General features: G+C 41.7%; 2 protein-coding genes across 5 annotated transcripts in view; both read left to right on the top strand.

Annotated features, from left to right (window-relative positions):
• Positions 1 to 12,888, top strand: part of LOC141753168 (rap1 GTPase-activating protein 2-like) — a 467,886-nt gene that overhangs the window by 285,968 nt on the left and 169,030 nt on the right. The gene's annotated exons all lie outside the window — the stretch shown is intronic.
• LOC141752468 (odorant receptor 131-2-like) lies at positions 9,206 to 10,177 on the top strand. Its single transcript, XM_074610457.1, has one exon. It carries the CDS (start codon positions 9,206 to 9,208, stop codon positions 10,175 to 10,177), a length of 972 nt encoding a protein of 323 aa, XP_074466558.1.

Below are 12,888 nucleotides of genomic sequence, written 5' to 3' on the forward strand. Positions count from 1 at the left end.
TGAGCTTTGTATTTTCTTGTAAATGTAGTGTACATATACGTACAGTGCTTGAAGTGGATAAGTGCCGGTACTCCCGTTATTCACATATTGATGTGTGTATCGGCTGGTTTCAGCAATCTCTGTCGACTTCATTCATTATTTCTTTAAGCATGTTAAACTGTGTCAGTCATAATTAGTTGTAATTTTATTGCTATATTATTATACTTGGGCTATGCATCTTCTATAGTAGGCCAATAATACTCCAATAATATTCACACTGGAACATTGTAGGGTTTAGGTGTAGTGTTTATACATAGTGTTAATACTTAAAGTGCTTTCCTGTGTTATTTGTAGTATCACTATAATATATTATAGTATGTTTACAGGCTGGAATCAACAGCAGACAAGCGGGTATACATACAGAGCTGAGGTGTTTGAGCTGTTCATCAGGTTTTATGAGTAGTGACCCAGTCAGAATGCTCCTATATATTATACAGACACACATTCTGAATTTATACAGTGAATAAAAGATACTAGGAGATATTGGGTTTGGAGGTTGTCCCCTAAGAAAATTTGAAGGTTTTTGAATTAAAGCTACGCGTTTTATATAATTTTGGACCATTATTATTACTAGTTAAATGATTATTATTTATCACAGCCTTCATCTGAACATTTAATTCTTCTGAAAATGTATTGCCCTGTAAAATCATATTCTATAAATCAGAAGAGCAGATGCAGAAAACTTTTAAATAATGTTTCATTAATTATATTTGTTCCCAAAAAATAAGTTACGACGAACATTTGTTTTATTTTACAAAAAGGACGTGAACATTGTATTGATAAATTACAGCACCTCGTTCTCACCCCCCTCCACCGTGCCGTGTGTCGGCTCGTCCAGGTGCTCGCACTGATAATCTACCATAAACGATATAAATGATATATTATATGTGATATAAATGCTCTGATTCTGATAAGATGATAAAACATGCATCCCATGAACGCCTTTGACTTCCCTCCCCTCTCTCCCCGCTGTTCTCCTGGAGTTTTAATTCCTCCGATTCCACATTTCTAAATCCATCCACCATATTTATTAGAAATAGTCGAGTGTCACTGCTGTTTGTGATCATTGGTTTTAAATTACGTACTTATTCCACATAAGTGTCAGTTGTGTCTTAACAGAGAGAGAGAGAGGAGCAGACAGACTACGCACAGAGACACACAGAGAGACACAGAGAGACAGATAAAATAACATAACACAGATTCAGTAAAGAAATAAAACAATAACAAAAGAGCCAGGGGTATATCACATATATCACATTATATTATAAAAGACAGATGTTAAGTATATTGATAGCATTTTTGTTAGTCAAATTAGAGAGCAGTTTCACGTGTTGCTCAACAAAATATGGCTTTTTATCGTTAAATTTATATTTATGAATAAAAGATTTTTGCCAACATATCAAAGCTATTATAAGAAAATATGTCTTCTTTTTTTCCAAACAAAACCAAATACCACATTTTCCCATAATAATGTAAAAAATTAAAGATATGATCAGTGACAAATCCGTTTTTGTCATTGATCATATCCTTAAAGACTTTAAAGAGTTTCTTGGTGTGAGAACAAAACTGATTCTGAATATTCATCACAGAAAGAGCAGTTTGTATATGTCTTTTTTAAATTTCTGCATGTTGTGATTGGTAGGGTAATATTTATGAATAATGTCTAAGGACACTTCTTTAACCTTTTTCACGATTAGATATTTATGAGGAAACATCCAGACTTTCTTTCAATAGCCTATATATAATTTACAAACTGATTCTAATGTCCACCCTTTGGGCCCACCACCCGCAGGGATAGGCATCGGGGTCGGGTGCAGTGTGAGCCGGGCGGCAGTTAAAGGCGGGGATCTAGGCGTGCTGATCCTTGGCATTGCAGACTGGCTCTGGGTACGTGAAATGTCACCTCTCTGGCGGGGAAGGAACCGGAGCTGGTGTGGGAGGTGGAGCGATACCAGCTAGATATAGTTGGGCTTACCTCCATGCATAGCTCTGGTTCTGGAACCACACTCCTGGAGAGGGGCTGGACTTTCGCCTTTTTCGGAGTTGCCCAGGGTGAGAGGCGCCGGGCGGGTGTGGGGATGCTCACAAGCCCCCGGCTGAGCACCGCTGTGAAGGAGTTCTCCCCAGAGAACCAGAGGGGTGGGGGGTGGGGCGGTGTAATTGGAAGGAACGGCCTTCCTGATCTGAACCCAAGTGGTGCTTTGTTGTTGGACTTCTGTGCTAGTCATGGATTGGCCATGACGAACACCATGTTCGAGCATAGGTTCCTCCGGAAGAGCTTCTCGTGCATCCCGGTGGAGGCTGGGGACATGGAATCCGAGTGGGCCATGCTCAGAGCCTCCATTGTGGAAGAGGATGCTAGGAGTTGTGGTCAGAAGGTCATCGGCGCCTGTCGGGGCGGCAACCTAAGAACCCGCCGGTGGACACCAGCAGTGAAGGGGGCCGTCAAGCCAAAGAAGGCCCGGGGTCCCCGGAAACAGCTGATGGATACCGGTTGACCAGAAGGGCTGCAGCTGCGGCGGCCGTCAAAGCAAAAACCCAGGTGTGGGAGGAATTCCGGGGAGACCATCGAGAAGGACTTTGGGTTGACCTCAAAGAAGTTCTGGCAAAGTTCCGGGGTCGTTGTTACGAGCTATTCGGTCCTTGTATAACCAAAGTGAGAGCTGTGTCCGTATACTCGGCACAAAGTTAAACATGTTTCCAGGGGGTGTTGGCCTCCGCCAGGGTTGTCTCTTGTCTTAGTTTTCTTCGTGGGGTGGCTGGGCTCAGCCTTAGAGATAGAGATAACGTTATCATTCACTTCGACCAATGGTGCAACTTCATTACTCATTACTCCGTGATGAGGACCCGTCCTTTATGTAGATATAACACGATTCTTAGTTTCAGGTGATTATACAGTATGAAAACGGTGGTCGGGCTCCACATACATTTCAGATCTTTTAGCTGAAGACCGCTGGGAGCTGACGATCAAATGTTGGAAGTGTCTCAAGGTTGAGGCTAAAGATAAAGGCGGATTAAGCTTGTACTGTTTTAGTTCAGCTTATTGATGCCATATTTGAAAAAGCTTTTAAAAACCCACCTTTTCAGTCTTTATGTTTGGTAATTCGCTAAAATTCTTGTTGTATTGTATTGGTGTGAAGCACCTTGTAACTCTGGTTTATAAAGTTTACTTACTTGTGTACTACGTTTAAACTGTGTAAAACACGATCACATGGACAGGGGTATTGGGGAATAATAGGGCAGAGATTACATTACCTATTACTACTCTGTTAACCATGCTGACATGTGATGGGGTCACGTGAACATGGTTTAGGGCAGGGCAAAGCTGATATACACAGTTTGAGGGCAGGTAACACCTGCAGACCAGTTCTGCTTGCATGGAAACAAGCACAGACCTGGATGATGTGACTCAACGGGCATCTGTGCTTAAAGGATGTTGGATTTTCATTGTTCTCACAATACAAACAGGAAAAGATTTATTTATTACAATTTGTTTATTGTTTGATGGTTTTACTGTTTTTAATTCATTTTTGTTCTTGTAAAGCACTTTGTGAATTGTGTTCTATGAAAGGTCCTATACTAAATACACTTGTTATTAATATTATTACAATGACATCAACAGGATAAATTTCTCATGTCTTAAATGCTTCTCTGAAATGTCACACGCAACTCAATCTCAGACCAACATCACTGTTGGGCGGGGGTTAGTGGAAAGAGTGTTATTTTCCACTCTGACTACAGTACCATGCTGTGTGTGTATCTTCATTAATGGGGTCATGTTATTCACCTTGAGGAGTAAATTAGTGTTTCGTGAGACCTCCCGTTACATTCTTCTGTTTAACCTCCTTTTTGCAGATACTGTGCTGCTGGCACTGAGTCAGTTACTGTACCTCCTGTCTGCTTGTAGAGTAAAACTGACATATCCTGTATGTGGCGTTCTCGTCATGTTGGCCGATCTCACAGTAGTAATCTCCCCTCTCACACTGGTGGTGATGTCTCTGGAGAGATATGTGGCTGTGTGCTACCCACTGAGGCACGCTACCATCATCACCATGAGAAACACAGCAGTGGCTATCACTGTGGTTTGGTCCTTCAGTTCACTACATGTCCTCACACAAGTTATTTTACTGTTAGATTTTCCATCTGACAACCTGGAGAGCCTGCAGATGGAAAAGTATTGTGCCAAAGTAAACATACTTTTTGGCCCAATTTCTGGTCTTTATGATAAAGCCTACACTTATTCTCTGTTTGTATCAGCTGGTTTAGCAGTCATTTCTTCCTATATAGGTGTGATGATAGCAGCCAGGTCAGCCTCCACAAACAAAGCTTCAGCCCAGAAGGCTCGTAATACTCTGCTGCTGCATCTGGTGCAGCTGGGCCTCAGTCTCTTGTCAACTATACACCAATCTTTCCTTGTAGCCATGTCAAACATTGTTACGAGGATAGTGTTTGTGCGCATCCACATTGTTTTTCATGTGCTTATTTTCATCTTCCCCAGATGTCTGAGTTCTCTCATTTATGGCATAAGAGATCAGAACATCAGACCTGTCCTCGTGTACCATCTATGTTGTCGACTGAAACTCTCAGTCGCCCCGGCCAAGGCCAAGGTCTCACCCTAGACTTCATGAAATGAGTTGAGCTTTGTATTTTCTTGTAAATGTAGTGTGTATATATATATATCATCATATGTCTCACCTTAGCATACATGGAATGAACTCTATATGTTTGATGTTTGTTAAACTCATGCTGTCAGCTGACTGGCCTTCATAACTCAGCATATGCAGCATTCACAAGAAACAAATTCAAAACTAATTTTGCTAATGAATACTTAGCATAACGATGTTCAACTGTAGTTTTGTCAGTATTTCTTAAAATCCACCTAAAGAGGTATGTCAAAATTATCATTCTGACAACCAACGAAAGCTGCTCAAGTTGTTATCATTTCACTGTTTTAAATTGTATCCTAAAACGTATGGTGTATTTGCATCTTTCATCATTCCAGGGCAAATTCCTCCAGAGCTGTCAATCCATTAAAATATTTAATCGTACATTTTCTATCCGTTCAAGATGTACCTTAAAGAGAGATTTGTCAAGTATTTAATACTCTTATCAAAGCAAATATGCTGCCTTATGTAAATGTATGTATATATTTAGTATTTGAAATCAATTAACAACAGAAAACAATTATAGATATTGTCCATAAACCCTCACAGGTACTGCATTTAGCATAAAAAATATGCTCAAATCAATGACAAATCCGTTTTTGTTTTGCCAGAGTTTCTTGGTTTGAGAACAAAACTGATTGTAAATATTGATCACAGAAAGAGCAGTTTGTGTATATCTTTTTTTTTAATTTCTGCATGTTGTGATTGGCAGGGTCATTTTATTTATTTAGTTTATTAACATCCCCATTAGCTACAGCATTGCAGCAGCTATTATTCCTGGGGTTCACAAACACACTGAAAATGTGACAGTGTGAGAATAAACAGGACAAGACAAAATCACACACACACACAGAATAATATAACATAACATTACAGAATAAAACAGCACAAGACTGAAACACAGACTCAGACAAGACAAGCTCCTAACAATCAGAAAAGAAAGTATAGGTCTGCTTGGGAACTTCAACGGTCACATGGGCAAAGATGGAGAAACCTGGAGTGGGGTGATTGGGAGGAATGGCCTGCCTGATCTTTGTTGTTGAACTTCTGTGGTAGTCATGGATTGGCCATAACGAACACCATGTTCAAGCATAGGGTGGTTCTTAAGTGTACTTGGTGTTTGACCATTTTGAAGAACTCCTGAACCCGACCAACACGTCCTCCGTAGAGGACGTAGACACCGAGATTGAAGACTCGGGGGAAGGCTTGTCCATATCCTTGGAAGAGGTCGCTGAGGTAGTCAAAAAGCTCCTCAGCGGTAAGGCACCAGGGGTAGATGAGATTCGCCCTGAGATGCTTAAGGTTGAGGACATTGTTGAACTGTCTTGGTTGACTTGCCTCTTCAGTGTCGTGTAGAGTTCGGGGTCAGTACCTGTGGAATGACAGACCGGGGTGGTGGTTCCCATTTTTAAAAAGGCGGTTGGAGGGTGTGCTCAGATTATCTGGGTATCACACTGCTCATCCTCCCCGAGAAAGTTCATTCTAGGATGCTGGAAAGGAGGCTCCAACCGATTGTCGAACCTCAGATCCAGGAGGAGTAATGTGGATTCCGTCCTGGCCGGGGAACAGTGGACCAGCTCTTTACCCTTGCGGGGGTCATGGGAGTTTGCTCATCCAGTCTACATGTGTTTTGTAGACTTGGAGAAGGCCTACGACCGTGTCGTTTTATGTATTTATTTATTGATACCCTCACTGTAAGGTTTATCAATGCAACAATGATGGTTAATGTATAAATGCACTCTTATTCAATGGAATTAAACACGGTTACTTTAAGGGTCACAGGTCTTATCCAGCCCGTGTATTGATTTTAAATTAAACTACTGTCTTCATTTTCAGCTTCACTATCATCATACTTTATCATATACAGCAGGAAGTTCCATTATTTCTTATTTATATTTATGGTTTGGGACATCTGAATCCGTGTATGAGTCCGACCCTCTGGAGGTCGCGTCATCACTCATTGATCAGCTGTTAGGACACGGATCAGGCTCCGGTGTTTCTCCACGGTAAGGGTCGGTTGGCCACTCAGTCTGCCCGGAAGATTCAACTCGACGGGTGAATGACGCCCGGTGTGGAAGGATCACCGTTGCAACTCTCCTGGCGCATTTCCTCCGTGCGCTGCGCGGACCCATGTGCGGACCCATGCGCGGACCTCGCCGCTTTCCGGATCCTGTTTCAACCGCATTTTCACAATAACAGTGGGGGGGTGGGGGTATGAAATGATAAGTTGAAAGGTGTTCTAATGATACCAATACATTTATTTATCATGAAAATACATTTAACTTGTACTGTCAGTGATATAACTCAGTAAGTAAAGTGTTGTTCTTGATCCCATTTAAGGGTCAACCATAAACCTTTGCATGGGTCCCCCCCCTGGCCTTGGGCCCGGGGACAGCTGTACCCTTTGCCCCCGCCTAACGGCGGGCCTGTCTGTTGGCTTCATCAAACCGTGACCTTCAGCACGCACTGGGGCGGTTTGCAGCCGAGTGTGAAGCAGTCGGGATGAGAATCAGTACCTCCAAGTCTGAGGGAGTTCAAGTATCTCGGGGTCTTGTTCACGAGTGAGGGTAAAATGGAGCGGGTCAGGCGGTTCGGTGCAGCGTCTGCAGTTATGCGGGCGCTGTACCGGACCGTTGTGGTGAAGAGGGAGTTGAGCTATAAGGCAAAGCTCTCGATTTCCCGGTCCATCTACGTTCCAACCCTCACTTATGTTCATGAGCTTTTGGTAGTGACCGAAAGAATGAGATGGCGGACACAGGCGGCCGAAATGAGCATCCTTTGTAGGGTGGCTGGGCTCAGCCTTAGAGATCGGAGTAGAGACGCTACTCCTTCACGTCGAAAGGGGCCAGCTGAGGTGTGTTGGGGACTCAGATAGGAGCTTTGTCTTTTACGGTCGCTAGAGGTCGCCGTTGTGTTCTTTTATACCTTCTTTCGGTGATCTATCATGTGAATAGATGATAAAACCTACTAGTGGGTGTAGTATACGGTTACCAGACGTCCCGGTTTTTCCGGGACAGTCCCGGTTTCAAGCTGACGTGTCCCGAGTCCTGACACATATCTGTAAAACACTTAAATGTCCCGGTTTTCAACAGTCACTAACAGATTGTCCCAGTTTTCACCACAATTAAAATAATAATATTATACTGACATAGATGTTTATCATGTCCGACTCATTAATTAATGTGTGTGCATGAGATAAGTATATAGAGAGCCAGCACAGCGCACCACTGCAGTCTCTGTAGAGAGTGGTTTTGCGCGCGGTCAAGCCAACATTACGCATGGACACAACAGATATCCGCTGGTTACTTATAGTGTAGTTTTGAACCACAGAACCCTCCGTACTTATGTGCACATCAAACGTGTCGTTTTGATTAATTATTCTACACAGTTCCCTCTGCGAATCAAGAGGCATTTCGCTCTGCTTATAACTCCCTCAGGGATTGTCCGTTCTGTCTTTCACCCGGTGTCTCCACCGGTGTCTCCACCAGTGGACAACCGGTGTCTCCTGGACAAACTGTCCTCTGAGCTCCACAATTTTAATTTTAGCCTGAGACAAAACAAGTTGAAAAATAATGTACGAAGGCCCAGACAACAATACATTTCCTCTGAGGGAAACTCTCTACAGGACTCCCAAACTGTCAGTGCGTCATGACGGGGATAGTCCTGTGATTAAAGGGGGTGAAAGTAGTGAATGTGATAAGTCATGATTGTAACAGCCTGTAATGCAGCCACCTATAATAATACCTTCTTTCTGATCCCACTCCGTTTTCAAATGCGCCACAGGTGCGCCAAGTTAGCCATCCTGATGAAAACGCCTATGGTGTGTGCATATTAGCGCGTGGATGTGCGGTTCACTTAAGTGTCCCCGTTTTGGGGGTTTGAAAATATGGTCGACCTAGTGTAGTAGGCATCTATTGGCCCACATCTATGGGGCTTATAGCCATTGATAACGCCTATTTAATGGCCTGACAACAGTCTAATCAGCTGTTGAGGGGCACGATAGAAATAAAGTTTACTTACTTGTATACTAAGTTTAAACTATGTAAGACACGATCACATGGACAGGGGTATTGGGGAATAATAGGGCAGAGATTACATTACCTATTACTACTCTGTTAACCATGCTGACATGTGATGGGGTCACGTGAACATGGTTTAGGGCAGGGCAAAGCTGATATACACAGTTTGAGGGCAGGTAACACCTGCAGACCAGTTCTGCTTGCATGGAAACAAGCACAGACCTGGATGATGTGACTCAACGGGCATCTGTGCTTAAAGGATGTTGGATTTTCATTGTTCTCACAATACAAACAGGAAAAGATTTATTTATTACAATTTGTTTATTGTTTGATGGTTTTACTGTTTTTAATTCATTTTTGTTCTTGTAAAGCACTTTGTGAATTGTGTTCTATGAAAGGTCCTATACTAAATACACTTGTTATTAATATTATTACAATGACATCAACAGGATAAATTTCTCATGTCTTAAATGCTTCTCTGAAATGTCACACGCAACTCAATCTCAGACCAACATCACTGCTGGACAGCAGTATCAAGGCTTACTGGAAAGAGTGTTATTTTCCACTCTGACTACAGTACCATGCTGTGTGTTTCTCTTCATTAATGGGGTCATGTTATTCACCTTGAGAAGTAAATTGGTGTTTCGTGAGACCTCCCGTTACATTCTTCTGTTTAACCTCCTTTTTGCAGACACTGTACAGATGGCAGTGAGTCAGTTACTGTACCTCCTGGCTGCTTGTAGAGCAAAACTGACATATCCTGTATGTGGCGTTCTCGTCATGTTGGCCGATCTCACAATAGTAATCTCCCCTCTCACACTGGTGGTGATGTCTCTGGAGAGATATGTGGCTGTGTGCTACCCACTGAGGCACGCTACCATCATCACCATGAGAAACACAGCAGTGGCTATCACTGTGGTTTGGTCCTTCAGTTCACTACATGTCCTCACACAAGTTATTTTACTGTTAGATTTTCCATTTGACAACCTGGAGAGCCTGCAGATGGAAAAGTATTGTGCCAAAGTAAACATACTTTTTGGCCCAATTTCTGGTCTTTATGATAAAGCCTACACTTATTCTCTGTTTGTATCAGCTGGTTTAGCAGTCATTTCTTCCTATATAGGTGTGATGATAGCAGCCAGGTCAGCCTCCACAAACAAAGCTTCAGCCCAGAAGGCTCGTAATACTCTGCTGCTGCATCTGGTGCAGCTGGGCCTCAGTCTCTTGTCAACTATACACCAATCTTTCCTTGTAGCCATGTCAAACATTGTTACGAGGATCGTGTTTGTGCGCATCCACATTGTTTTTTATGTGCTTATTTTCATCTTCCCCAGATGTCTGAGTTCTCTCATTTATGGCATAAGAGATCAGAACATCAGACCTGTCCTTGTGTACCATCTATGTTGTCGACTGAAACTCTCAGTCGCCCCGGCCAAGGCCAAGGTCTCACCTTAGACTTCATGAAATGAGTTGAGCTTTGTATTTTCCTGTAAATGTAGTGTGTGTATATATATATATATATATATATATATATATATAAATCTTCACAGCCAAGGCTGAAGTCTCCCCTTAGCAGACATGGAATGAACTCTATATGTTTTTTAAACTCATGCTTTCATCTGACTGACTTTCATAACTCAGCATATGCAGCATTGCCGAGAACAAATTCAAAACTCGTAAAGAAAACATCCTTTTTTTTATTCAGATGCAGACTATTTAGCATGTTCAACTGTAGTTTTGCCAGTATTTCTTAAATCCACCTATAGAGGCATGTCAAAATTATCATTCTGACAACCAAGAAAAGCTGCTCAAGTTGTCATTTCACTGTTTTAAATATTATCCTAAAATGTGGCTGTGGTATAATAGTACAATATTAGATAATATGCATCCAAAGCTTTTTGCTTTACTGGTGGTCCTCATATCACATGTTTTCTGTCCATTTAGTCTTGAGTTGCACATAATGGATTATCAGCTAGTTTGACATACTGCTAATAATAATAATCAATACTCACTTTTTGCCTCTGTATTTTCATACACTGTATAACTGCCAGTGAGATGTGCTAGTAAATGGATGTTATAAACACTACAAAGGTTTGTTCTATTAATAAACTTGGTCTACTTAATCTTTTTAAATTGTAATTTGATTCAGCCTAAACAAATAATACTATATAGTTAGAACACAACTATAGTCATGAGTGAATACAGGGCTGAAACGTTTTTTCATGCGATTAATTGGATTTATTTGGTGAAGCCATGAGAGCGGCTCATTGTAGTTTTTTTTTCAGATTGGTTTGCTGCCCCCATGTGGACAAGAAAAATCAATGAATGCAGCTGTAATGTTTAATAAAAAAGACAGTAGAATTGATGGACTTGTAGCCAGATTTTTAACCCAATTAGTTTCAACACCATAATCTTCACCAGACTGGTTGCTAAACTGATGGAGCTGCGACTAAAACTGTAATCTGAAAAGTAAATAAAGCTGTCGGACAAATATAGTGAAGTAAAAAGTACAATATTTACCTCTGAGATGTAGTGGAGTAGAAGTAGAAAGTAGCAGAAAATGGAAATACTAAATATTTTTAAATTATTATTACTATTATCATTATTATTATTATTATTATTATTATTATTATTACAAGTGAGTAGTTAGAATCTGGGGAAAAGTATTATTTTATTTATTTATTTATTTTTCCAATAACAAAGGAGAAACATTAAGGCATAGTAACCTAAACTCAATAAAGCCTCTTAACATACAAGGCACAATTGGATAGGAAAGATAGAAGAAGAAGTATTTGTATATATATAATTTATTTTTTTAAATAGACTTTATTTTAAATTTGTGAACAATACAAAGATCAATTAACCCGATACAGGTAAACGATACATATAGGGGAAATTAGGGGATAACTACAAACATAAAATTAAATTTAAAAAAAAGTAACATAAAACACAAAACCTACCAGGGGTTATTATAAATAAATAAATAATAGTAATTTAAATAAAAACATTAAAATGGAGTACAAACTCACTTTTTTACTAGCCTTTTTGTTTTTTGTAGAAGATGTAGTCTTAATATATATTTTTAATTTAAAATAGTTTTGCAGAATTGTAATGAAAAATCTGAACATGCGGATATATTATATTGAACGTACTATTGGATGCTACACACCGCCCTCTCCCACCTGGAAGGAAGGGACACCTATGTGAGGATGCTGTTCGTGGATTACAGCTCAGCGTTCAACACCATAGTGCCCTCCAGGCTCGTCAGTAAGCTTAAAGGGACTATTTGTAAGATTCAGAAATGCTGCTTAACAGCGACACCTGTGGCCTTGAAATCAACGAAAGTCAGCGTCGAGCTCGCGCTTGCTCGCTCTAAATAGACATGAACGAGCATCGCTCAAAACAGTGAGGAGACACACGTCAGCTAAAAGCACAATATCACTCTATATTTCAGCTGCTTGGCAGTAATGTTAGCTGACCAGACGAAGGTCTCTCCATGAATCAATGCTGATCCTAGTGTTGGCTTTTCCTGCTCAGCGCAGGCTTCAGCAGCGGGGCTCCTCAACGAGTTACGTTATCGCCTCCCGACCGAAGCCGGCAGCCGAAGACACCGGCACCCGGTCGGTAACGAGACGATAACGTAACACGTTGAGGAGTCCCGTCACTTCACAAGACACGGGAAACCTCTGTTGGTCTGGAGGAGCTGCAGCAGTTATTTCTGCACAAACGTCCACTGAACATTCACTAGATATTCTCAGAGCTAAACTAACTCTTCTGCAGTGTGGAGTGAGCAGCATGCACGTCTAGAGGTGGAGCGAGACAGCGAGGACGCGCACACTGTCTGTGTGAAGGAGAGCAGGCAGCGGAGACGAGGCTCATATGCGAAACGCGCATGTGTGCCGACCCGCTACATTTATACCCTTAAAAAGTTACAAACAGTCCCTTTAAGGATCTGGGCCTGAACACACCACTGTGTGACTGGATCCTGGACTTTCTGACGGAGCGCCCCCAGGTGGTGAGAATGGACAACCTCACCTCCACTTCACTGACTCTAAGCACAGGAGCACCACAGGGCTGTGTTCTCAGCCCCCTCCTGTACTCCCTCTACACCCACCACTGTGTGGCAACAAGAGCTTCAAACACCATCGTGAAGTTTGCGGACGACA

This window comes from Sebastes fasciatus, chromosome 16 (assembly GCF_043250625.1).
Source record: "Sebastes fasciatus isolate fSebFas1 chromosome 16, fSebFas1.pri, whole genome shotgun sequence".
Taxonomy (NCBI): domain Eukaryota; kingdom Metazoa; phylum Chordata; class Actinopteri; order Perciformes; family Sebastidae; genus Sebastes; species Sebastes fasciatus.

Bases quoted from the DNA above. Each gene is read 5' to 3' on its own strand.
- LOC141752468 (XM_074610457.1), top strand. From the start codon at position 9,206: ATGTCACACGCAACTCAATCTCAGACCAACATCACTGCTGGACAGCAG.